Genomic DNA, 27,960 nt, shown 5'->3' on the forward strand with positions numbered 1-27,960 from the left:
GGCTTAGTTGGTTGAGCATCAGACTTCAGCCCAGGTCATTATCTTGCAGTTCCTGAGTTCAAGACTCACACAGGGCTACCTGCTGTCATGCAGAGCCCACTCTGGATCCTCTGACCCCCCTCTCTGCCCCTCCCCACTTGCACTCTCTCAAAACCAAATAAACATTAAAAAAAATAAAATAAATAAGCACAAAGAAAAAAAAATCACCCATATTCCCAACAACCAATCACTATTAACATATTAGCATATTTCCCTCCACATTTAAAAAAGAAAAAATTAGTCTATTCTCATACTTACTGTAAGAATTCCAATAACAGAATGCACACAGTTAAAAAAGTTGAAAAATCACTTCAAATCTGACACCCAGAAATGAGCTTTGTTAGCTTTAAATTTTTTTAATGTTTTATTTATTTTTGAGAGAGAGAGAGAAAGAGAAAAAGAAACAGTGTGAGCAGGAGAAGGAAAGGGAGACACAGAATCCGAAGACAGGCTCTGGGCTCTGAGCTAGCTGTCAGCAGAGAGCCCGAAGCGAGGCTCAAACTCACAAACCTGAGCCTGAGCTGAAGTTGGACACTTAACCGACTGAGCCACCCAGGCACCCCATATTAGCTTTAGATTAATATTATTCTACACATCTTTCTAAGTATACACACAGAAGGAATACCTTCTATAAATATGGGATCACACTATATTAAATATATTAAACTTAAACTTATTTGATTTTTTAAAAATTTTTTAATGTTTATTTTAGAGAGAGAGAGAGAGAGACAGAGTGCAAATAGGGGAGGAGCGGAGAGAGAGGAAGACACAGAATCCGAAGCAGGCTCCAGGCTCTGAGCTGTCTGCCCAGAGCCTGATGTGGGACTCCAACTCACGAACTGTGAGATCATGACCTGAGCTGAAGTCAGACGCTTAACCGACTGAGCCCCACAGACGCCCCTTACTTGAAGTTTTAAAAAAATTTTTAAGTAAGCTGTCGGCCCAATGTGGGGCTCAAACTCATGACACCAAAATCAGGAGTTGCTTGCCCTACTGATTGAGCCAGCCAGGCATCCCAATCATTTGAATTTAAAAAAGAGGTCTCCAAAGGTTTGGAGAGAAACTGAAGGAATTGTTGAATTCCAAATAAACATTTCTTTAGCACAAGATATATTATTTTCTAAAGGATTCTAAATGCTCTAAAATATTAAAAGGCTGTATTCAATGTGCTTTTTTAAAAACCACATATTTTGATTATATGTATTATCAATGAAACAGTGACTCCCTGCTTTAATAGATGAGAACATCAGCATCCTCACATTCCCACCCGTCTCTTTGTCCTTCCCTCCATTCAAAATAGTCACCTCCAACTTTGCCATCACAATTTTCATAAATTTTAGCAGGCGCAGATAATGTATTAAAGAATCCTTTGTCTATATGTCTGTCATTCTCAAACATGGAAGCAGTTGCTCCTGAAAACTCTCTCCCCCACACCGTCAGTTCCGAACCAAAAATGCCCACACAACTCCACGCCAAAGGCTCTAGACTTCCTTCCCCCTACCCCCAACTCTCTAATAAGGCCCAAGAGAAAAACAAGTGAGAAGTGAGAAAATGCTTAGAGAATGAACAACACCAGAATCTTACTTAGCTTGTGGAGAGAGAGCAAGAGAACACTGGGAACACTGATGCATTAATAATTATGACTTTTTAGAACACTGGAATTCTCTGGAATGACAGATGTGAACAGTAGAATTCAGATGACACAACTGACTTCTGAGAACTTACTGAGGAAGTCGGGGCAGGAGTTCCAAGGAGAAAAGGGTCAAAAGACAAGAAGTGATGGGAATGGCATCTTTCCCATTGTGAGAGAGCCTGGCAGAGGGGCTGTACCCCCATCTCAGAAGAGTGCAGCCAGTATCTACTCATCTCCGGGCTTCCTACCCATTTAAACAGAAAGCTCAGTATTCAGAGCTAAACATCTGGCTTGACAGCAGGGAACACTCAGTTAATGGTAGTTCAGAGGAATTGCTGTGTTTGCAGCTGTTTCTTCTTGATAAAATAATTGTTGTTTCAAATGGGAAATTATTATGTAGAATTGGAATGGAATGAAAAAGTGGTGTCTTATCACAGCTTGATTTAGTAGTATATAAATAGGTTATGGGAAAGGAAGGTATAACATTAAAAAGTGAGATTATAAATGGTAGATAAACACTGCCTCAGAGCAAGAGAGAACAATGCCAGGAAAACACGGCATGTGACTGAAGAGGCACAGGTCACACGTCCAATCAATGACTACACATATTTTTTAACCCTATTTCTTGGAAAACACATACACTTAAGAAATGGTATTTGGTAATCTGCTTTGCCCAGAATGAAAGCTCAGTGATTACTGGAAGGCACAGGAAAGTTGGTAGGAACAGCTATGTGTATGATTTAAAAGTATTTCAAAGGTCTTGTGCCAAGTGTCCAACTATAATTCGTCTGCAACTATTGACGAAAAGAATAAAGTGTGATGCATCTTTTTTTTTTTTTTGGCCTCTATCTGCAAAGAGCAATTGAGAGAGAACAGATGACTAAGTCCTAGAGCGAGAAGGGGACCTGGGGAACCTGAAAAAGAACAGCAATTGAAATTGAATGAAAGAAACAGAGCCCGGGAAAGAGATTTCAGAACATGCTGCAAGACTGGATACCTGGCAGTGGTAAAGATCCTAAGTGGGCTACATGTAAAACATTCATAGGTCCTATGTTAAAGGAATAGAACAGGAAGGATTGAATAAGTGTAAGGTAGCAAGAATTTTAGAACCTGGAAATCCCAGACATGCAGCCCGGGTATAATATAAACTCTTTCCAGGCACAGATGTGGCACTGCTGGAAGGGAGACCATAATTCTCCTTAGGGTCCTTTATCAGGGCCACATTGGACTCAGAGAATTCCTTATGTTGTGTCTCCACCTTGGCACATCACAAAAAGGATCAGAAAGAAGTCATTAGAAGGTCTCGCTCACTCCAATGGATCGTTTGTTTATCCCACTTGCATTTCACTTTGACTTTTGATAAAATTTATCATAAAACAAATCATGGTATGTGGATTTACTTTTTATAATTCCATTCCCAAACTTGATCTCGTCAGACCTGGCCGTGAGACACCTAAAACCCTGTTCTTATTTTTAACTTGTGATCAATGTAGATTAAAAATACTATACACTCCTTTCTTCATTTGTTAATAGTACTGTTTTACCCTGTTCTTTCTATGTTCTGTTGGGTTTCTTGAGATTGCCTTTTTTTCCTCAGTGACAAAATTAATGGAATCATAGGGCTTGGCGTTTAAAAACTGGGACCACTTGTAGCTACTCCCTCTCACTGAGTCTGAAAAGAAAAGCAAATAGTATTTTGCATCATAAAACTGTCCTTGCAGAAGTTATTTCCGTCAAAAGAATCTTCTTTTTCTTAAAGGGCCAGAAAGTAAATATTTGAGACTTGTGGTCTTTGTTGCAACTATCTAATTTTGCTACTGCAGCATGTAAGCAGCCAAATGAATGGGCATAGTTGTGTTCCAATAAAACTTTATTTACAAATCAGGAGGTTGGACTGGGCAGTAGTTTGCTGATCCCATTAGCTGCCAACTCCTATTAGACCTCTGAACTCCAGAGATTGTTGCTATGGCCTGTGAAAGTAATCTTTAATCCTTAAAAGGTTATAAACTGGTTGTCTTACTTAATAATGTGTTGCCTAGTAATAAATACTTAAGTTGACATCCCTGTTTTCCAGAAGACATAAATACTTGTGAATTTTCTTTGTTGAACAGAAGAGGATTATTGGCTTTTTCTCTTCTCCCTCATGCATGAAGGTAAAAGAAAATGATTATGTCACAGGTTAGGTTCTCTAGAAGCAAAAGATGAGGTAGAGCTTTGGGAGGAAGTTGTTCCATAAGGATCAATACTTGTGAAAAGTAGGCAAGGAAACAGGACTGGGCAGAGAGAGAAGTAGAACTACTATACAGGTCCAAAAACTTTGTTGACCATGGCTTGGAACCCTGGAAGAACAGGGCTCCAAGTGGCCAAGTCTATAGCCCTACCTTGCTCAGTCACCAGATGTAGACTGCCCTAAGAAGAGAAAGGCTTCAGGCAAAGCAGCTCTCTGGAAAAAGCGCATAGCTAGAAGCTGTGTGCTGGCTTCCTCCCCACTGCTTAGGCATTAAGTCCTTTCTTGAAGGGGGTCTGGACAGAGAATTCTTCATACTTATCATAGACAGCTAGTTTTTTTTTTTTTAATGTTTATTTATTTAATTAATCTCTACACCTAAATGGGGGCTCGAACTAATGACAAAAAGTCTGAAAACGTATCTCATATGTTAACACCAGTGATGGAATAAGAACAGCCATAAACATAATCCTTTTGATTATGTTTTCACTCTTTATGTGTATAAATATGCCTTTTCCTGTGGGAGAAAAGAGTGTAGGACACAGACATCATAATGAAGAAATATCTGGGCATCTTTTTTTTTCCTCCTTTATTTCTTCTTTTACCTTCCCTAACTAGTTATCACTTACCTTCTGTTCTGCCTTCTTCCATTCTACCTCTTACCTTCTGGTTTTTCCATGCTTCATTCACTAACCCCTTAAATTCTACCCAAGGTTGTTGAATAGCTTCATATATAAAGCAATACCTAGGGCTCGTAATGGCAGACAATTTCACACACCACATTCAACGTTTTCTTGTGTTGAACACTATCTACAATACTGCTATGAATATTCATGTACGACTTTTGTGTGAATATATGTTTTCAACAACTATGGTTATATACCTATGAATGGGATTGCTGGATTATATGGTAACTCCATGTTTAGTCCTTTGAGAAACTGCCAAAATGTTTTCTAAAGCGGCTGTACCATTTTACATTCCTACCAGCAATGCATGAGGGTTCCAACTTCTCCACATCCTTGTAAATACTTGCTATTGTCCATCTTTTTTCTTACAGTTATCCTAGTGGATCTGAAGTTGTGTCTCATTGTGGTTTTGACTTGCATTTCCCCAATGACTATTGATGAGCATCATGCCTTGTTTCTTTTACTGTATCTTTTTTGAGTTATTTTCTTAGTGGCTGCCCTCTAAGACACTAATTGTGGTAAATGATAATTAGTATCATAACTTACAACAGTCAAATTTGGGTCAATAGCCACTTAATTTCAGGAATAAACAAAAACTTTGCCTCAATATAGCTCCATTCTCTTCCCCCTATTTTGTGTTATTACTGTCTTAGGGATTGCATGTTTATGCATAAACCTATAAAGACAATCTTATAATTATTGCTTTATGCAACTGTCTTTTAATTTAAATGGAAGAAGAAAAGCATTACAAACAGAAACATATTTTTATGATCTTTTAATATTTTTTTTTCAACGTTTTTATTTTATTTTTGGGACAGAGAGAGACAGAGCATGAACGGGGGAGGGACAGAGAGAGAGGGAGACACAGAATCGGAAACAGGCTCCAGGCTCTGAGCCATCAGCCCAGAGCCTGACGCGGGGCTCGAACTCACAGGCCGCGAGATCGTGACCTGGCTGAAATCGGACGCTTAACTGACTGTGCCACCCAGGCACCCCGTATGATCTTTTATATTTGCCTATAATGTTACTGGTGCTCTTTATTTCTTCAGGTGAATTTAAGTTACCCTCTAGTGACCTTTCATTTCAGCTTGGCTTCCCTTTAGTATTTCTTGTAGAGCAAACCTGCTGATGAAATATTTGCTGTTTCTTTCTTTCTTTCTTTTTTTTATCAGAAATTCTGAGTTTCTCCTCATTTTTGAAGAACAGGTTTGTTGGATATAAAATTCTTGATTGACAGTCTTTTTCTTTCAACACTTTGAATATGTCATCTCACTGCCCTCTGGCCTCCATAGTTTCTGATGAGAAGTCAGTTGTAAATTTTATTGAGTAGCTTTTGTACTTGTGAGTCATTTTTATCTTGCTGCTTTCAGGATTCTCTCTTTATCTTTGGACAATTTCTCTGTGATGTGTCTAGATTTGGATCTCTTCGAGTTTATGCTTTGTTGTACATCTTGGATGTGTAGATTAATGATATTCATCAAATTTGATTAGGGAATATTATTTCTTTCTCTATGTTTCTTTTGGTTTTTTTCTTTCTTTATGGCAGTTGTATAATGCATTTTTTGGTTTGCTTTACAATATTCTGAAGGTATCTTAGAGTCTGTTCATTTTGGGTGGTGTCTGGCTGGTTTATTTGGAAAAGCATGTGACTCTTGATCTCAGGGTTATGAGTTCAAGCCTCACATTGGGGTAACGATTACTTAAGTAAATAAATAAATAAATAACTTAAAAAAAAAGAGGAATCTGGTCATTTTTCTTCATTCTTTTTTCTTTGTATTCCTCAAACCAGATAATCTCAACTGAATGATTCATTCTTTTCAACTCACTGATTCATTCTTCTGCCAGCTCAAATCTTTTGAATCCCTTGAGTATGGTTACTAAAATTTATTTCATTAAAAAATATTGATATATGTGTACCATGTAAGCAGTGAATACTTACTTTTTTCACATGGCCCTGAAATATTTACCAAAAAAAAAAAAACAGGATTATATTTTAGGTCAAAAAGAAAATATTGTAATTTAATTTATGTAATTTATATTGGCTACATCTTCAGATCACAAAATGCAGTAAAAATTAACCACTTTAGGGGCGCCTGGGTGGCTCAGTCGGTTAAGCGTCCGACTTCGGCTCAGGTCATGATCTCGCGGTCCGTGAGTTGGAGCCCCGTGTCGGGCTCTGTGCTGACTTCTCAGAGCCTGGAGCCTGTTTCATATTCTGTGTCTCCCTCTCTCTCTGCCCCTCCCCTGTTCATGGTCTGTCTCTGTCTCAAAAATAAACGTTAAAAAAAATTAAAAAAAAATTAACCACTTTAAAATTAAAGAACATTCTTTTAAGTAACTTTTGGATCCCCCCCCCAAAAAATTAAAGTGGAAGTTAAAGGTCATTAGAACATTAATGATAATGAGAATACTACACTGAAAACACACGAGAGTGTTTTCTATGTTTAGAAGCAAGTTTTTAAATAAACTAAATATCCGTCTCATGAATCTAGGAACATAAATGCAAAATAAACTTTAAAAATAGAATTAATAGGAGTGCCTGGGTGGTTCAGTTGGCAAACGTCCAACTCTTGATTTTGGCTCAGGTCATGATTTCATGGTTCGTGGGTTCGAGCCCCACATCAGGCTCTGCGCTGACAGCACTGAGTCTGCTTGAGATTCTCTCTCTCCCTCTCTCTCTCTCTCTCTCAAAATAAATAAACATAAAAAATAGAATTAATAAAAATTACAGATATTAGTGAGTTAAAAAAAGAAAAAACAATCTATAAACCCTAAAATGTGCTTTTTAGAAATTATATTTTGTGTTTTTGGTCTTTGAGACCAAAGGACTAATAAAATTGGAATATTTTGGTCAGTGGCTCTTTCATAGACAAACTAGGCCATATAAGACTTTATATAGGCTACACTACTATGATCACTCTCCTTAATATAATTTTGCATAATATTTAATAGTTTCTACTTGGTAATATTTCTATTTCATTCACACATATGTTGTTTGAATAACCCATATAGTATCAATATGCCTGTATTTTCAGCCATCTCTAGGTGGAGGTGTGTTTATCAGCGATTCTACAGCAGAATGAATTAAATGTTGTCAAGAAAGAATTACTGTTTGACAAAAAAAAATACATGCTTCTCACTGTAACTGGGATTTCTGGATATTGGACTCTGTAAGACTAACTGAACATCTGGACAACTGAAAGCACCAGAGAATTCAACCAGCCAGGATGCAGCTGAACTATAATCACACACTAGAGTAACTGGTGCCTCAGGGAATTTGTTGAAACTAGAAAACCATTTGACATAGGGGTGAGCAGTTTCTGCATTCTTGGTCAGTGGAATTTGTCCATGAACCTGGAATAACCTTGGTGTGGCTACTGTGGTGATCTTACACAATCATTTTGTTGGAAACAAATGTCTGGCCATTGTTCTCATAGATGTATTGAACCCAATGTAGATGTGTCTGACTGAAATATTAAATTTTGTTTAGCAATCTAAATTGTGTTAGGTCTTTCTAAAATGATGCCACTACACAGGGGAGGAAATCTTTCTACTAATTCAAAAATAATTTGTTACAAAAACTTTTTTGAATTTTATTTTAGAGAGAGAGAGTGAGTTGGGGAGAGGGGCAGAGGGAGAGAGAAAGAGAATCTTAAGCAGGCTCCATGCTCAGCATGGAGGCCGACACATGGTTGATCCCAAAACTCTGGGATCGTAACCTGAGCTGAAATCAAGAATCAGATGCTCAACCAACTAAGCCGCACTGGCACCCCCAGAGTAATTGTTTTTGAGAGATGATTACATTTTATTCAGTTATTTCCTCATAGAAAATCACAAGACTAGAGGGGACACATAGGTCTAATTTCTTCCTCTTCGCATACTGAAAAACGGTGACATAAAACTACACTGGATTATCACAGCCGGCCGCATACTGGATAGTTAATGTCTCCCAGGTGATGCCATTTATAACTGAAAGAGGCAGCGTTTGGAAAGTGCACTGTCAACTACTCACTTATTTTGCATAGGTTATGGAGGCCAAAGTATCTCTGAGGGTGAGGGTGGGGAAATTTCTCCTGAAGAAAATGGTAGACCCATTGTCAATTTTCTGGAGTAAAGATAAGGATGGGCTTGAAATAGGAGAAGGGAGAACTGCATTCTCTTACTTGAATGATAGCAGTGAGATCTGACTCTGGTAAAGGAGTCTGGTAAAGGACATAGCAGAGATACATAACTGTGGCCGATCAGAAAACATTGGCTACTTGAGACAAAGGCCTGAAGAGGGAGATGGCTGCAGGGGATTCTCAGTACAAGGCAATGGCTGACTGACTCTAGGACCAAAATCTAAAATTCCATTTTAGATTTTTCTTTTATTATGTTCCAATTCTCCTTTAATATTTTCAAGGCTTCAGTAAAATTTTAAGTATTACAGGGCAGTGTTATCCGTGCTGCAGGAGTGTAGGAACAGGCCTGTGTATGTAACTGAAACAAAATAGTGTAGGAATGTAAGTTCCCCCCATTCTGTTCTCTCCTGCGAGTTCAGCTTAGTGGTGGATGTCAGAAAATTGAATGGCCATTCTGGCTGAGTAGAGAGTGTTTGTCCCATACCAGGCAATAGCTGAGTGCAAGTGGACACTACAGCACATGAGACAGCTCTTCTACCAATATTCCAAAGGGAGGAAATTGGTTAGGCATTCAGACATATTCTGATAGTTTATAGATGGGACTATCTGGCCAGGAGATATGTTTGTTCAAGTATGTCAGTCACATAGAGTCGTTCATGTCAGCTAGGATAAACTTGGCAATTAAATTGTAGTACCGTGTGGTACTTTATAATAAGCATGGAAAATTCAGGTGAAGAAATAAATTACCCATGGTTAATAATTAATCATAAAGTACTATAAAATATAGGATTATTATCTTCTTAAAAATGTCTAACATTGAGAAGAATATAAGAGAGGAAAATTGAGTTTATGCCAAAAGAAAACCAGATTCAAAATGAATGCAGCCTGCTTCCCATACGACGTTTTCCCTATTATCTCTTTGATGAGATTGGAAGATTGGAGGAACATGTTGACCATCAAGACGTGGAGTTAAATGTTTATATGTTAAAAAGAAATGTTTGGCATTTCTTTGTTTATGGGCCAAGGGAACAAATTCCTCTTGTTTCCTGGGAAAATTCTAGAGCATTCAAGATTGTTAACCTTGAATTGTTAATCACAGTGTTTTCTATGATTTTTTTTTCTTTTCCTTTTTTTTTTTTTTTTTTTGGTGCATTAGGAATCCTCTTCTGGTGGTTAGTCTTAAATGATGCTGAGGGGATTATTTGCTTACTACAATAGCACTGTGGGAAATTTAGGTTGATTTACAAAGTACTATAGTTCTTTAAAGGCACAAACATTCAAAACATCTAACTGGAGACGGGCAGCAAAGAGGGAAGCACACACATACATACACACATATTTGCTTTCAGCGTCAGTTTTATCACAAAAATGATGCAGTTCATTGAAGTGAACTGATTCTACGTATATATAAAATATCTGCAGTGAAATTAGTCAGAGAAAGACAAATACCACATAATTTCACTCACATGTGGAATTTAAGAAAAAAAAAAGAACAAAGGAAAAAAAAGTCAAAAACAAAACAAAACAAGCCACCAGACTCTTAAATACAGAGAACAAACTGATAGTTGCAAGAAGGAGGTGGGTGGGAAGATGGGGGAAATAGGTGAAGGGGATTAGAGTATGTTCATCTTGATGAGCACTGAAAAATGTATAGAATTGTTGAGTTGTTTTACTGTGCACTTGAAACTAAAATAACACTCTATGTTAATTGTATTGAACAAAAAATCAGATATAACAAACAAAAAGTGAGAGAAAAAATGAGAAACTGTTATTAGGAAGTAGTATGTGGTTTTAGATTGAGGTTGGCCTGAAAATAGACCATTCAGATGCGCGGATGATAAACACCAAAGATAGAATAGATAGATGGTAAACACCAAAAGATAGAATTTCTGTGAATTTTGACACTTGCAGATTCTATTTTGATAGATAGAATATTGCAGTTTATTTGGACACAATTATGAATTTTACAGGCACCACAACAAATTATATGCATAGTTATACTGCACAGATGTTTTAGTATATGTGCTACTGAAATGAGCACTATACTATACAGATATTTTAAGGAGTTAGAACAGGAGTTGGCAAACTATGGCCTGAAGACCAGATTATACCATAGCTAATCATTGACATATTATCTATATGCTTGGAGTTAGTCAAACTGCAAAATTTGAGGGCACAGTCCCCAAGATCGCTATCACTTTTGACACCACTGAAAACTTGGAAGATTCCCAAACCCACCTTCATGTTTGGTAGTTCGCCAGAAGGATTAATAGAACTCACTCATGATTATGGCTTATTACAGGGAAATGATACAGAGTCAAATCAGCCAAAGTAAGAGACACATAGAATACAACTGGGGAAGGATCCAAGGGCAAACCTTTTGTTGTCCTCTCCCACGGAGTAATGATTCATTAATCTGTGAGAAGTGATGTTTGACAGTGTGTGTAGATTATTACCAGTCGGGGAAGATCACCTGAGCTTTGTGTCCAGAGTTTTATTGGATATTCATTCCTTAGGAATAATTGATTGATTGGTTGCCCACATAGTTTAATTCAATCTCCAGATCAACTGACACCATGTGACTCAGAGCCCTCATTCTAAATTTCACAGTTGGTCTGTTGGTGTGACCAGCTTGCACTCTAAACAAACATGCTCCTCTATGTTTGTTTACAAACATATGCTCCTCTATGTTGCAAACGAACATCCGCTCCTCTATGAACTATGCTATGGCATAGTTCACCTGCCAGAAGCATTTTTGTACCTGTTGATCAAAAATATGTTACAAATTTAAGATACAATTAACGTCAGTGTCAATGTTTAGTCCTAAAACGTTCACCGGCAAAATACACTAGGAAGAAAAAGTATAATATGTAGGGGATCTTCTTGTTAGGGTTGGACTCAAACCTCTGAATGTTGTTTTGTTTGTTTTGCAGTAAGTGAGGTGATTAAATTTTGGGAAAGAGCCAGTGGTAAGGGGGTTACTATATCATCAATAAACTTTTACTGAGGGTCTCTTTTCAGCAAGGTAAGGGTGAGGCACACAGTTTTCTAATCTTTCACATATCGGTTCCAGATCATGAGAGAGAAAAAGGGATTGATAGGCTAAAGCACAGATTCATTTGATTCAAAACAGTTTATTCTAGTCTGTAAAGTCAATTACCTCAATTCTAAGCCCTGTAAAGATTTTGAGTTTTTTATACACATCATTTAAGTCAAACTAAGCCATATTCTTTCTCCTAAACTTATTTTTAAATTGTGAAAGTAATGGATGGCCATTAAATAAACGGAAAGTAAAACAGTCCATTGCTTCATTCATCTTCTGATTTTAGGTTTTAAAAATAAAGTTGTACTTCTACATTTTTTTAAAGATTTTATTTTATTTTTTTAAAAGTAACCTTTATGCCTGGTGTGGGGCTCAAACTTACAACCCTGAGATCAGGAGTCACATGCTGTGACTAAACCAGCCAGACTAAACCAGCCAGGCACCCCATACCTCTATTCTTTACACTGTAGATATACTGCCTCTTTCCATTCATATATGCTTATTTTTTTCATGTTATGTTATTATACATTTTAAAAAGACATTACTTAATGGTTATATAATAATCCCATGGATTTAGTTTGTTGATTTAATCATTTGACTTTAGTTTTCTGTATTTTCTTAATTAATGTTTGTGTTTCTTTGTTGGAGTAAAGCACCAGAATGTTATTCCAAAATCTTTTTTTCAAATTTATGCAAACTGATAGGGCATTCCAGAACCTTTCTCCTAACAGATTATCAGTTACTTGTATGATAAAATACATGCATTTTGTGTATGAATGAAATGTACAAATCAAGTCATATACTTTTTTTTTAATGTTTTTATTTTATTTTTGAGAGAGAGAGAGAGAGAGAGAGAGAGAGCGAGCGAGCATGGGCATGGGAGGGGCAGAGAAAGAGGGAGACACAGAATCTGAAGCAGGCTCCAGGCTCTGAGCTTTTGGCATAGAACCTGATATGGGGCTCGAACTCAAACTCTGAGATCAGGACCCAAGCTGAAGTCGGATACCCAACCAACTTAGCCAACCAAGCACCCCAGTTTTTTTTTATTTATAATTTTCTTTACCTTAACCAATACTATGACATATTTAATACTATGTCTCATTTGTATGTTTAATGGAGTCGAGTTTCTAGAAATTTTGCATGTGAGGAAGGAACAGATATCAGTGTTGTCTAGTAAGGATCAGTGAAATTTGTCTTGGTCGGTATGGTTTGTTCTGAGATGTGCTCACTGGGTTAAAGGATTAGCTCTTTATGATTCTGCAAACCAGAAGGCATGAAGTATGGTTTTTTAAAAAAATTTTTTTAATGTTTATTTATTTTGAGAGAGAGAGAGAGAGAGAGAACAAGCAGGGGAGGGGCAGAGAGAGGGAAAAAGAGAATCTCAAGGAGGCTCTATGGTGTCAGAGCCAAGACGGAAGTGGGGCTCGATCTCACAAACTGTGAGATCATGACCTGACCCTAAATCGAGAATCAGATGCTTAACTGACTGAGCCACCCAGGAGCCTGTGGAGTGTGGTTTGAATTTCAAGTCTGCCTCCTAGCTGGTGGACTTGGGGCCTCCACCATCTCCACTGGATGTTAAGACTTTTCTCTATAGGTTCCGTCATGACCTCTCTCTTCTTCCACCCAGAAATATGTAATATTGCCCCCCTGCTGCTCAGCCTAACCCCTTCTCTACACTCTCCCAATATTGGCAAAGTTATTGGTTCTGAAGTGATGAATTTCTTTCCTCACATGAGGTAGAGATATGTTTTTAATTCCTCGCTGTGTTTCTAATGATAATACCTCTCTATTTAGTTTCCTCTCTATTACAGCTTTCCTGTCCCTAGGAATTTGGCATGACTTTCTGAGGGCTGGACCAGAAGGTAATTAATTGACTGTGTACCTTACACTGTATCCACAATTATCCTGTCTCTCAGACCTTAGCTCCTGTCCATAGAACAAGTCTGGACTCTCTCACTCCCTCCTTCTGGCTGAACCCTTTTCCCACCAAACACAATGTCTGTGAGAGGATAAAGGGAGAGTTTTTGTTTCCCAGTCGCTTCAGGGCCTCAAGCCTAGAGGCTGGCTGTCAGCATCTCCCACCATCCCTCCCATGATGCCTCGCAGTCCTATTATAGTTGCGCTCTGGTGAGTCTGTCTACAGGTTACCCTGCCTGACATGTTTAGACCTGTCTCAGTTCTCAACCTCTTAACTTGAGCTAATGCTCTGGGACTCTCACTCCATTGATTTAGAAATTATTGGACTTGATTATTTTTGTGTTAACATTAATTTAAAAAATTTCACATCACTAAATCTCCATTGACTTTATTTTTCAAATTCATTTGTGTACCAAACTACAATTTAATCAAGAAACTGGTCTAATACCCTTGTGCAAATGTGATTAATTTCTTCAGAATCTTGCCTGACAAAGTAGATGCTTTCTGTTCTTATTTAGTGTTTATTTATTTTTGAGAGACAGAGGGTGACAGTGTGAGGTGGGAAGGGGTGGAGAGAGAGGGAGACACAGAATCTGAAGCAAGCTCCAGGCTCTGAGCTGTCAGCACAGAGCCCGACCCAGGGCTCAAACTCATAAGCTGTGAGACCATGACCTGAGCCAAAGTCAGATGCTTAACCCACTGAGCCACTCAGGCGCCCGCCCCTTTGCTTTGACCTTTGATACCATCTCTTGATTAGTGAGGATGCTTTGAGGTAGGAAAATGTCAAGATCACCAGTCTTGGTCCAGGGATATTGGTGTGGTTAAAGATAGAAAGCTTGCTTGCAACACTGGTGGCTTTCAAGTGTCTTGTAACCAGGCTCCTAAGGAGTGCGCCAGGTTCCATGAAAGAGGGGCTGTCAAAATAAAAAGAGAGGGTCGGAGCGCCTGGGTGGCTCAGCTGGTTAAGTGTCCGACTTTGGGTTAGGTCATGATCTCGAGGTCCGTGGGTTTGATCCCCGCTGTGCTGACAACTTGGAGCCTGGAGTTTGCTTGGGATTCTGTGAATCCCTCTCTCTCTGCCCAGCCCCTACTCGTGCTCTGTCTCTCTCTGTCAAAAATAAGTAAACATTAAAAAAAAAAAATTAAAAAAAAAGAGAGGGTCAAACGAGAAAGTTGTGATTCATCAAAGCTTTGTAAAAAAACTAAAATCATCTCTAGACTCACTAAAACCTCCCTGTGTAAGGCCCATTCCCCAGCAGAACCCAGTGCCTTGGCTAAGATGTCTAAAGAGCAGGAGATGTGAGCAAGTCTCTACTGGCGTTAATGGGAGGAATAACATCCTCCCTCAGCTCCACAGCCTAAAGCCATGCCAAGAGATAGGCAGAAAGTTTCTGAGGGCACAAACGGAGGGAAAACAACTGTGGCAGGTGCCCCATGGACTGTTCCAAAGAAAGGAGGCATGTGCTGGAGATGGAGAGAGCTCTGGTTCTCAGACTCAGAGACTCATGGATATAGTTAGCCACATCCCTGTCATCTGGGAGTTGGCCATTGGGTTACAGTGGCATACTTAACGAACTGACAAGATTATGTTGCTTCTCTAAAAAAAAGCCCCTCAAACAAACAAAAAAAACCAACAAAGAATTCTCTCCTTGGGCAGTATAATAAAGCCTAATGTAGAACGCAACGACAAACAATACAAAACCCCAGATATGAAGCCTCTATTTCACATAATAATTCTTAAAATAACTTTTACATTCATTTCAACTGAGTTCTCATTTTCTCACTTGTGAAATGGAGATAATAATTCTTGCTTCCCAAAGGATTGCTGTATAGGAGAAAATGTGTATTGAGCCTCCAGCATTTCAGTGCCTGACACATGCCAGACATTCAAGAATTTTAACTCTCTCTACTCTCTCTTCCCTCTTTAGACTAGCTATTCCAAATAAAACTGTTCACTTTTTTTTAAAACTTTCAGCATGAAAGAGGGAGAAAAGAAAGTAAACTTTATTTCTATAAAAACCCGGTAGTCAGATTTGGGGTATTTCTTTTGGGAGATTAGAAAATGGGTTAGGTTGCTGTGATTATTTCCATTCTTACGAGAGTCCCTGAAGACTTAGGCCGAATTTGCAAGTTAAGAATTATAAACTAAAGGGAAAAAAAAAAAGAATTGTAAACTGTCCTTACTCTGAAAACATTTATGAAATTGCATAGCCATTAGGTAATAACAAGTGTGATTATATAATTTATGGTTCATGGAAAAAAACCCACAAAATTTTTCTGAAAATGTGCCTACATAAAAACAACAGGAGTCCTTGTTCTGCTTCTCAGACATAGTGCACAAAGTAGTTATAGGACTGTAACACTTATATTAGTACTTCACTATATTTATATGTTACTATATACACATTATTACATATTACTATATATATTACTATGGTTATATATTTTATTATCATTATATAATTTCTATACTATATAACTTATTATATATACTATAACATATAGGTATTTTAATAGTTACATATAATGTAATTTACTACATAATTTGTATATTCTAGTCTAATGCAATTTTACTTCATTTTCCTTTTTTTATAGTATTTTAAATATGATCACTGGTAAATGCCTCAATATTTAGGTATATATATATATATGTGTGTGTGTATGTCACATATATATGCGATAACGTCTTTCTGTCTTGAAAATTAAGGGTAATTTCACCATAATGTTTTCATGTAGACTATTCTAGCCAACAAAATGAACTCTACAGTTAGTTCTTGCATCTCACTGGCCCATGCCACTTAAAACGTTTCTATGATGTCACTGTTCGGAATTCAGAGTTTCAATCCAGAAGGTTTTATCACAGTACTTTGTACAACTGTTTATATTATTAAAATGGTTGTTCTTGATCTTATATTTGAGCTTACTCTGAGTAAAGATGTTATGTGGGATTCTTTTTTTACAAGCTAAGAAATGTTAACAATAAACAATCATTTCCTGAATACTTTTTTTTTTAACAGAATGGTGTGCTAGTCTCTGTGAGTAATGTAAAGATGAAAGTTCTCCCTGACTTCAGAAGCTCACATCATGGAGAGAGATACATTCATTAACTCTAAATATTGAGAGTTATCACATATGCTGAGCATGTACCAATAACTTTGTACCCATAGGAGAGGGCATGAGTTCTATAACAAAAATATAGACTTGCTTTAGATACTGTGGGAAAGGAAAGACAAATTTTGATTAAGGGTAGCCAGTAAGGATTTGTCCAGGACATATTATTGGAAATTTGCCATGAGAGATTGATTGGACTTTGACAAGTGAAAACTGAGTAGGAGAAGGACATTCTTGGTAGCAGGGACTATATGTGCATGGGTAGTCATAGGTAAATGCAGACTCAAAATATACATTTATTTTTGTTTATTGTGTTCCTGTACTACAGAATATTTTAATCCAATGAATCCTAAAAGAATTACATCCTATGATGTAATTATCTAAAGGATACTCAGACCATTCAGCCTCTATAACAGCATATAACCACCTGGGAAAAGGTAATTTAAAGATAGCTGGTTAAGCTGTGGTTGGGTTAGGTGGTGAGTTGGGAGGCAATGAGCTGGATAAAAGGTGGTGTTGTCAGTCTGTGTATGGGTCTCATTAGGTTACAATCAAGGTATCAGCTGGGCTGTGTTCCTTTTTGGAGACAGAGGGAAGAATCCTTTCCTTGCTCATTTAGGTTGTTGGCAGAATTCAGTTCCTTGTGATTTTAGGACTGATGTTTCCATTTTCTTGCTGGCAGCTGAAGGCTGTTCCCAGGTTCTAGAGGCCACACACGTGCCTTGACTCATGATCCCTTTCCTTCATCTTTAAAACCAGCAAGTCTTCTGCATTTACCTTCCACTTTTAAGAACACATTGATTCCATTGGATCCACCTTGGATCCATTGGATCCAAGGATACTCTGTCCATCTCAAGGTCTTCAACTTCAGTCACTTCTGTGAAGTCCCTTTTTGCCATGTAAGATGACATACTCTGAGGTTGCAGGGATTAGAATGTGGACATCTTTAGGGGACTGTTATTTCGCTAACCCCACAGTGCTTTTTTTTCCCTTTTTTCCATGTTGTATTGATCTTTAATTATGTATAAAGACTTCCAATCGCAACACCTAGGGACCATTTTACCCACTGCTCTGTTTGGCCACCAGTCTCTTTCCTCTCTCTTCAGCAATGGTGAGCAGATACCCTTTCTTGGGGAGGAGAAATCCATGGTTTGTTGCCTTTGCCAATAACAAAAGTGTTGGAGAGCCGGGTGGCATCTTTCACGTGAAATACATTAAAAGAACCAGGGTGTCTCTGTTGATGATCACACCAATTCTTCCCAGGTTAGCACCACCAGTCACCATACGCAGATTACCCGTATCAAACGATGAAATTAGTAATCTATACGGGCTCTAAATCAATCTGGATAGTGTCATTCACCTTGATGAGTGGATCAGGAGAGCAGAGGGTGCTAGCATCATGGGTGACCAGATGAGGGATTCTTTTGTTTCCAGAAAGATCTCTTTCTGCACGGCTTATACTTGGTTTCCTCAGGTGTGATCCAGTGAACAGCAAAGTGACCCTTGGTGTCATAGATCAGGCGGAAATTCTCTCCAGTCTTGTCAATGCTGACGACATCCATGAAACCAGCAGAGTAGGTTATGTTGGTTCGGACCTTGCCATCAATCTTAATAAAATGCTGCATACAGATCTTCTTCATCTCTTGTTAGGGCATGCTTAAGTCTGTTCCTTAGGCAAATGAGAGGGAAACATTGTCTCAACTTATGGGGACCAGTAGATGGACAAGGTGCAAACATACTGGTCAGCTTATCCAGCATCCAGTGCTTTGGAGCTGCTACCTGCTTCAGACGCTTCTTGGGACCACGAGTCATGGCCGAGCTAGGCACCAAAAGAGCAACCTCTCAGTGCTTTTATTCTCCTTGGATACATCCTGGAAATGTAGCCAGTGGCAAAAGAGAGAGCCACATATGCTTCTGTTGGGGTATTGTGGGTGTCAGTAGTAGCAGTGACCGCAGGAAATCTTGAGACAGGATCCACTGTGAGAGATGATGACTTTCAGTTTTAACCCGTTGGTGAACCCAGGGTCCAATAATCTTTTGAGGTAAGAAATGTAAATTTCTAACTTGACATTTTCTCAACACTTACCAGCTATATGCTAGCCAGTGTAGAAAACGTGGAATTCAGCCTACAACCCCTGTCCAACAGATTCTCAAATTTAATGTGTTAGACTGAGGGAAAAGCATAATGGTGTGCAGCAAAGTTAAGGAAAAAAACCGAGTTAGGGAGGGGTGAGACATTGCCACAGGTTAACAAAACGTTATCTTGGGTCCTTTGGACAACTCTATCATTTACCTATGTTCTAGGTCTTTTAGGAAGTTTCTTGGGAACAGATCCTACATTTTTATCTCATTCACTGCTTTATTCTCAACATCTAAAGTGTTGTTTACCACTCACTAGGTGCTGAATTCATACTTGTTGAATGACTACTGTAAAAACTCAGATCAGAGAGGGGAATTGATACAGTAAAGGTCACCAAGCTGGTTTATGGCAGAGCTGGATCTAGAAACTAGCTTTGATTCTTCATTCTTTCTTGTATCAAATTCAGGAGGCAGCTGGAATGAAAAAATGCAACAAATGAAGCCTCCTGTATGCTGACTTTGTATCTTCCACATAATATTTCTTCTTCCTATATGAAATACCATTAACCAAATCTATCAGTTTAATGTCTGAAATGTGAGTCAAGAGAACTGAGTTCTTGGGGCGCCTGGGTGGCTCAGTCGGTTGAGCGTCGGACTTTGGATCAGGTCATGATCTCGCCGTCCATGAGTTAGAGTTCTGTCGTCGGGCTCTGCGCTGACAGCTCGGAGGCTGGAGCCTGCTTCAGATTCTGCGTCTCCCTCTCTCTTTGCCCCTCCCCCACTCATGCTCTGTCTCTCTCTCTCTCTCTCTCTCTGTCAAAAATAAATAAACATTAAAAAAAGAGAGAGAGAGAACTGAGTTCTGTTCCTAGTTCCTCTATTCACTCCCTTTGTCACTGAGGCAAATTACTTACCCTGTCCAAAATCAGTTTCTTCTTCTGTCATGAAAGAGCTAAGCTTCCTTTCATTTCTCATGTCCTAGGAGTCTAATTTCATGAAAGCTAATCAATAAGCTCACCCACGGATCATATGTCTGAACATCCTGCTATCAGTGTTCCTGGAGTGTGGTCAGCATATCACCTGTATCAGAATCATCCCAGTCCTTTAAATATGCTGAGTTTGCAATTGTTAAAGAGAATAAATAGTTGCTGATTTGGAGGGATTCCCATTAGGCCATACTTCCCAACTCTTTTCACTTCTATAGATATGGTACACATAAAAAGTGATAATGTTGGGACTCCTGGCTCCCTCAATCAGAGGAGCATGTGACTCTTGATCTTGGGGTCGTGAGTTCAAGCCCCACATTGGGTGTAGAGATTAGTTAAATAAATAAAAACTAAAATAAAGTGGTAATATTTATGTAGCATACTGGGGTAAGAAAGCTTAGACTGTCTCTTTGCCAATGCACATTTTACTGAGAAGCTGCCAGAAGTATCACTAAGTGAGAAAACCAAGTTGCAGAAAAATATGTATATGATCCATTTTCAAGATAATGCCAAAACTCTGTATATGTGATATGTCTACATGAATATTATGTTATATTATGTGCATGTAGATATACAATGTTATAAGAATATTGAAAGGATCATACCAGGTTGTTAAAGAAGGGTAAGAGAGAAGGGGACACAAAGAATAAAGAGAAAAAAAAGTGAAAACACCAGTATGTATGCTATGAATCCATTCATGCATTTATGTAAAATAATGTATTTGTAGATGAAGACATTTAAAAAATTAAAAATGCAGATCTGTTAAAGCAGAATTTAAAAGATAGGAGATGGGAAGAGGTGGGTGTCTGCATCATTAATAAGTATTCCAAGTGATTCTGTAACAGTCAAGTCTGTAAATCTTTGTATTAGATGCTAATATCATTAGCTGTAAACACAGTGTATTTGGAAATTTCCATCCTGCAATGCAGGCTCAACTGGTACTCACTGTCTTGGAACATAGTAGATGCATAATAAATAGCTGCTGATTTTTTGAGTCATTTGGAGGATAGGTGAAGGGAGCGAGGGCCAAAGTGGTGAGAGAAGCAGGTCATCTGGGCAAGGTCAAGTTCAGGAGAGATGAAGCAAAAAGCATACCAGAACAAATGGGTTGGACCCTCATGCCATTTTCAGACATTCAACCTATATTTGTTAGGCACTATGTACATGTTAGACACTTTCTCTGTCTCACATAATACCTAAATAATCCTTTACAGATTCAAAGAGATGAAGTGAGTAGCAGTACTATCAGAATTGGAATTTGAACTCAACACTTATTTTGAGCACTAAGCTAATGAACCAGACACATGGCAGCTGCTAAGGATATAGGGTGGTGATCTCAATCGTTAGCTCTTTTTCATATTTAGGATCATGTCGCTCTACCATGATCATCTCTGTCTCTTGTCACTTATTAGCTGAACTTCCTACTCAGCTGCTTAGAAGCAGCTTCTTTTCCTATATTTCAACTTAGCTCTTGCCAAAGAGAGATTATAGTAAATGTGTGTTATTGGTTTTTTTTGTCCATTATCCCTAGCTAGTGTTTTCACAGTGGGGAGAAGTATCATTTCCCAGGTGACTTTGTGTAGTGCAAGGTCCCCCTAAATCTAAAAAGCCTAATTCTAGTTTTTTTTCCAATTCTTAGGCACCTACCAAGTGAGAATAATTCTGGCTTTTGGCCGCTTCATCTGCTAAGTGCTTTTCTGTTAGAGCAGAAAGATTAAAGTGGGGAAAGAGATACTCGCTCATTGAGTTCAGGGGTAGGGTAACAAATGGTACAAAAAATTGTTCTCACGTACCCATTTTTCGGTGACCTCATCCCTGGCGTTGGGGAGCATCAGGAAAAAAAAATCAAAGGTGTATATTTTGCGCCTAAATACCTTTAAGTTAAACAAAATGCATTTTGTCAACCACTAACATTAACTTGGGGACCTTGATTTCTAAACTCGTGTCACCCTGACCCTCGTCCCCCTTGGTTTCCGGAGAAGTAGCCATTATGCAGATTCCGGAGAATGGGAGCAGGGGCTGGACCAAGCCTGGTACTGTATCTTCCCTCTTTCTCAAACCTCCGCCGAGCCAGTCCGCATCGGTAACGCGAGACTGGTCTCCGTGATTTGTCAGTAACCTAGAGTCGAGGGACCGGAAGACTGGAGGCTGAGATTCCCAGGTGGGGTCGAGTGGGGTGTGTGCCCGGAATTCATTAGCGAGGGCAGGCCCCCCACGAGACGTTATCTTTGGAAACAGTGTGGAGCTTCTACCGCTGCCCGCGCTTCTGCAGTCCTGGGCTGGAAGCGTGGTTAAATAGCCGCTCCCTCCCCAGGTATGCAGCCAGCATTCCAGGCTGCCCTCCCAACCTGGGGGAATACTGTCAGTGTCGTTCTTATTCACGAAGTACCACCTCTTTCCCAAGTCACGTTCGATCACAGGGAGCCGATTTTAAATCGATAATAATATAATTAAGTCCAGCCAGACGCATTCCTCGTCAAGACGCAGGAACCTCAGGCAGGCCCACGGTACGTGGAACGGGTCACTCCGCTCCCCGCTCCCGACTCCCTCCGCCCCTAGTCCCTACTCGGTCGTAGCCAAAGCCCGGAACGCTGGATCCCGGCCCGCATGAACGGGACGGCGAACGGGAGCTGCGCCGCCGGCCGGGAGCCCGTGGCACCGGGCATGCTCAGTGGCGCGGCCGGCTGGGTGGCCCCGAGAGCTGCACCCGGATCTGCTCGGCGGCGGCGGCGGCGGCGGCGACGTGAGCGCGCAGGGGGGCGGCGGCCTCGCTTCGTCTCTCTCTCTGCGCCTGGGTCCGGTGGGTGACGCCAAGCGCGAGAGAGATGTCGGATTTCGACAGTAACCCGTTTGCGGACCCGGATCTCAACAACCCTTTCAAGGTGAGCGTGGTCCCCAGCAGTCTCCTGCCGCCTCGACGCGTCGTTGTTTGTGAAAACGACAAGTTCTTTCGCGCCCCCTGAGCCTGCCCCTCGGCTCCCCTCAGCCGCTTAGTTTTGGTGTTCAGGGCCGCCGCAACCCGTTTGGGGGTCGCGCCCAGGCCCTCGCACCCCTCGTTTGGGGGTTGGAGTGGAACGTCTTAAGCTCCTTCCCCCGCCGCCCCCTCCGCACATTCCCGACTGGCGAGGGTTTTGCCCTAGTCTGGGAGTGGGCCCGCGCGTTGGGAGGGTTCCTGGATCGTCTCTCGGGAGCGAGGAGAGTAGAGCTCAGGGCAGGTGGAGTTGTCACTTGACAGGCGAGTGTGGCTGTCCGGGCCCGGGTTGGGGCCGGGAGGCGGCGGAAAGGGATCGTCCTCGGGTGGGGTTGTCATGGGGACCCGCGGCGGTGGCGAAGAGCTGCGTGGAGTGATGGCAGAGGTGTAGAGGTGAGGGCACCGAGTACGCTGCAATTAGAAAAAAAAAAAAAAAAAAGGTTGTGATTTTATTTTTTAAACTTGTGTTGCGCCCACGTACCACCAGCGGCGCTGCCATCCCCCTTCCCCTTATTTGGTTGGGGTTGAGGGTACTGATATCAAAGCAGGAGTTAAAAATAAACAAACACACCTGGAAAACAATAGTGCACGTGGACGACCATCTTCCTACCTAACTGCTGTTAGTAAGGTGAACGACGGGATGTTTTCCAAGCTTCTAGTGCGTCACCGGTTCCCTGGGCTGTGTGAGGATTGCATTTCCTACGTGAGCTTCTTTCTTTCTTGGAGTCAACCTTATCAACCGCAGCTTTGGAAGAGCTTGGCACAGAAACGGGCAAATGAAGGAGGCTGAGATGTTGTGTGCTTAAGCGAATGCAACATCTGAGTAAATCCCTATTTAAAAAAATATTCCAATTTTCTTAATGAACTCAGCTGCTTACACGTGTAATTTGTTTCCAACTCTTGGTCGAAGTTCATTAATTTTTCCTGGATATGTGCAGTAGTCACCTTAATTTGTAGTCACACAAAACGAGAGAGTAACTTGAATTTGTGGTCACACAAGTGTCGCTTCTGGCTTGAGTTTACATATTGTTACTTGTGGTTTTATCTCTTATTAAGAATTCTGGAAGGGGGTGGAGCATGTGACTCGATCCCAGGGTTGTGAGTTCGAGCCTCATATTGGGTGTAGAGATTAATTAACCATAGAATCTTAAAAAAAAAAAAAAAAGTAAAAAAGTCATTTAAGAATATTCTATGCAACTGGCCTGGAACTTTCAGGCTTTAAAGCTGATATGGTTACACTTTAAGGAGAGCCCACCCTCTCAATTTAGTATTTTGTATTACATCATTCCATGTTGTGGAAAATATTGTTCTTTAATCATAGACATTCTGAGCAGACATAACTTGCCAAATAGGTGTTATTTAAAAATATTTGGAAGGTATAACATTAAGAACCTATTACCTTTTCCTAATTGAGATAATTCATTGATACTATTTATTCAGCATCTGACAGTTGGGCTGTTTTCTGTTTGGTTATTCCATTTCATGGCTCATTTTATATAGCTAATTCTCTTGTTAGGACAAGACACTGTTTTCTACTTAGCCTAGACTGCTCTTTTGTGACATCTGATGTTGCCATGACACTTTGCTTTTCTGCCATCCGTTACATTGTTGTAGTAATTCTAAACCCAAAAGTAGTTTTCCATACTCATTCATTGTGGCATAGAATTATAAACCTTTTTTGTTCCTTATAAGTGGATGCACTCACAGGACAATGATTATTCATCCATAAAATGCTTCCAAGGGATGGATAATTTAGGCCTAGAGAAGACTTGTTTATGAGCATACCCTGTTTTTGGCAATTGTCATAGCACTGTGTATCTGACCCTTTATCTTTCCTTTTGTGTCTAGCTGCCCCCCTTTTTTTTTTTAATGTTTATTTAGTTATTTTGGCGAAATAGATCGTGAGCAGGGAGGGGCAGAGAGAGGGAGACAATCCCAAGTAGGCTCCCTATCGCATCGATGCAGAGCCTGATGCAGGGCTCCAACTCACGAACTGTGAGATCATGACCTAGGTGGAAACCAATTGTCAGACGAGGCACTCCTGCCCTTCTTAAAGTAAAGGTTTGCCTCTGTAGCTTATTCTTTCTTCTTTCGGTTTACTTTTATGTAAGTGTGATTTTTGAAATAGCTTTTCTGGTCCTCCCTCCTTAAATATAAAAGTTCCTGGATTTATCATTTTAACTTAAGACCATCTTTCTTTTCAGATCTGTTCTAATTTCCAGTATTTCAGTAATCAAAAATTTCATATTTCCAAAATACATGTTTCACATTTGGCAACCATCCTGATTTCTTCTTGGTTAAAAAGCTGTTTGATTTCTATTGCTTTTTCAGTTCTTCAACATTTCTTTTCCTTCACTTTTATGTTGGAAGCACTTGTCATCATCTTCATTTGAACTGTCATGAAAATAATTTGAAGATAATCTCCTTAAATAATGTAACTGTAGTGGCTTACAGAATTTTATTAGCTGCTATAAAATTGTTTGCTGGATTCAATTTATTTTTTTGAGCTCCTGCTTGATTCTAGTGGTTGTGATAGGCTCACTGAAAGAATTCATGGAATTTGAGTAGTTTTTATTGCGCATCAAGAAACTTGGAGTAACTGGAAATATGTAGTAATCTGAAAAATAGATTATTACATGGATGTTCCTGAGAATCTACTCTTGTTATAATGTGGATTTAAAGCTATAGAGGAAAAATATTTTTCACGTAGTCAACATTTATTGTTTTCTGTCTTCTGTTCAGTTATTCATTTATTCCATAGATAGTGAAGAAATATATATCCTTAAGGCTATTAGTCTAACATGTAGACAGACATGCTTCAGAAGTAAAATAGAGTAAAATAATCACCAGAGATCAATAATTTAATACGGTTCTTATAAGTCAGTGTAAGTGTATGAGTAAGTACCAGAATGAGTTGATTCAAAGGAAAGAAAGATTAATAAGTGGTAAGAAGACCTTCATATCTTTTGATATGCCTTACCATATTAATATGCTAATTGATTGGATTGGAAAACTCACTTTGGAAATAAATTTTTATGTAATTAAAAAAAGTAGAACTTTCAAGTCTGGGAAGGGAAAATCTACAGTGACTTATTGAGATCTCATTCTTTGGACGAAAAAAAGCCCAGAGATAAGATATTTCACGTATAGCAATCATTCTAATTTCTTCTTGATTAAAAACTCATGATTCTCATTGTTAACTTGCCCATTGTCTTATACCCAGGTGTAGGTGGTGTAGAATTGGCACTAGAATTTAAATCTTACTCTTAGCTGCTGATGGCACTCTCTTTGCTCATTGATTGCATTTCTGACACCAGATTCTTGTTGTGTATTTGGAGTTTGGACTTGAGGCTCTCATACAGAGACAGCAGAAGGACATATTTAAAGGTTTCTGCTCAAGAGTTTAAAACAACTCAGCATTTGATTCTGGCTTTGTCACTAGCTGTGATACCTTGGAAAATTGCTTACCCTCTTTATACCTCTGTTCTGTGAAATAGGATAATAGGATCTTCTCCATAGGGTTGTTAATAGGATTAGATGAACATATATTTAGTATGTAATAAGTGCTCAATGCATGGTGGCTTTAATTCGTTAATTACTAATAAGTAATAATAGTAATTCAAGAAATTGCCTTTAAACACATTTAACTATATTCTTAGCTTAGTGATTTAGTGAAGTTGACACACAATGTTCCATTAGACTATGGTATATAACATATGATTCCACAAGTCTGTATATTATACTATGCTCACCTCAAGTGTAGCTACCATGTGTTACAACACTATTATAATATGATTGTGTTTACATTCTCTCCCTAAGGCTTACTTATTTCATAAAAGTTCATGTTCCTTTACACTCTTTGAGGCTGCTAGTAGTGTTTGGCAGGTCACAGTTGAGGAATCATGGCCAAACAGAAGTGGGTTTGCTCTAGGTCACTGCTAGACTAGACCCAGGTTGCCTGAATTCTAGTGCTTTGTCACTTACAAAGCCTTCCCCCCTAAGAAAAGAACTCTATTCTTTTGGGCCTCAAAAATTCTTTCTTACAATAATCTCTTGAAAGTGGGCTACAATTCACCATTCCTTGTGATATTTAAGCTACAGTAATTCTAGTAGTTCTAAGAGTTGAGAACGAGTTGAAAATTGAAAACTTTATTGTTAAAAAGTGACCCGTAATTCAAGGATCCTATCTATTTTGTTTTCATTTATAGTTAGTTGATGTCACTCCTCTCTTATCCATTTAAAACTTATGACTGGATATTGGCTAGCACTAGGAAAGGATTGTGAGGATTTCTTCTGTGATAGTCTAACATTGCTAACTTTATCTTTCAGCTTTAATCTGGGACATAGTGATATTAATTTATGGTCTGTGGTATTTTGTGGTGATGCCAACTGCATAAGTTGGTACTTGATTTTCCTCAAGTTGGTACTTTTAAAAAGCATGTACTGAGCTGCTGATTATATTTCATCAAATTAAGATGCATCATTATTTACCATTGTCTCAGTTGCCTATTGCTGTATAACAATCCCAAAATTTAGTGGCTTAAAACAACAATTATTTGCTCATCAGTCTGTTATTTGAGCTAGACTTAGTTGGGCAGTTTGTTTTTGAATGTTATTCCCTGGAATCACTTCGTCTCATCACTTATCTGGGGCTGTCACTGGGGGCAGTAATTGGTTATTTTTTATGTGGCCTTTCTATTAGGAATAGCCTGGGCTTTTTCCATAGTGGGAGTAGTGTTCCAAGAGGGCAAGAGGGGAAGCTAAAGGCTTCTTGAGTCATTTTTCTTCTGCTACATTGTGTTAGTCAAAGAAGACACAAAGCCAGACCAGATTAAAAAAGGAGTGGGAAGGATTACATTAGATTTTACTCCTTGATGGGAGGAGGTGTGTCCCTCTTGATACAGACCTAGGGAGTAAAAAGATATACCCAGCATAAAATGATGAGACAAATACAGGATGACCCCTGTAGACACTCCCATTCAAGTATGGGAGGAGTGGGAAACAGCTAGCAGTTGCTTGTCCCTGGCAAGTCTGAAATCCAGCCAGGCTCATTTGTCGGGGCCCCCTAATTTGGGGGCGATGCGTGTTTCTTGAATAGAGCCTTTTTCTGCTACCTAGAAGTCTTTGCCTAATTGTTGTTTTCT

At 39.3% G+C, this 27,960-nt stretch overlaps 1 protein-coding gene and 1 pseudogene across 1 annotated transcript in view; one reads left to right on the plus strand and one right to left on the minus strand.

Moving 5' to 3' along the window:
• Positions 1-17,839: 17,839 nt before the first annotated feature.
• LOC124504335 (40S ribosomal protein S4, X isoform-like) lies at positions 17,840-18,592 on the minus strand (annotated as a pseudogene).
• A 4,016-nt stretch (positions 18,593-22,608) lies between these two features.
• The window catches only part of SCAMP1 (secretory carrier membrane protein 1), a 135,680-nt gene continuing 130,328 nt past the window's right edge, over positions 22,609-27,960 (plus strand). The window contains exon 1 of the mRNA XM_047088372.1: positions 22,609-22,727. Within this exon, the coding sequence (XP_046944328.1) occupies positions 22,671-22,727 (57 nt within the window). The 5' untranslated portion in view covers positions 22,609-22,670. The remainder of the gene's footprint in view (positions 22,728-27,960) is intronic.

This window comes from Lynx rufus, unplaced genomic scaffold (genome assembly GCF_022079265.1).
Source record: "Lynx rufus isolate CCGP_SWC_20201006 ecotype Redwood Valley unplaced genomic scaffold, mLynRuf1.p SCAF_1, whole genome shotgun sequence".
NCBI lineage: Eukaryota > Metazoa > Chordata > Mammalia > Carnivora > Felidae > Lynx > Lynx rufus.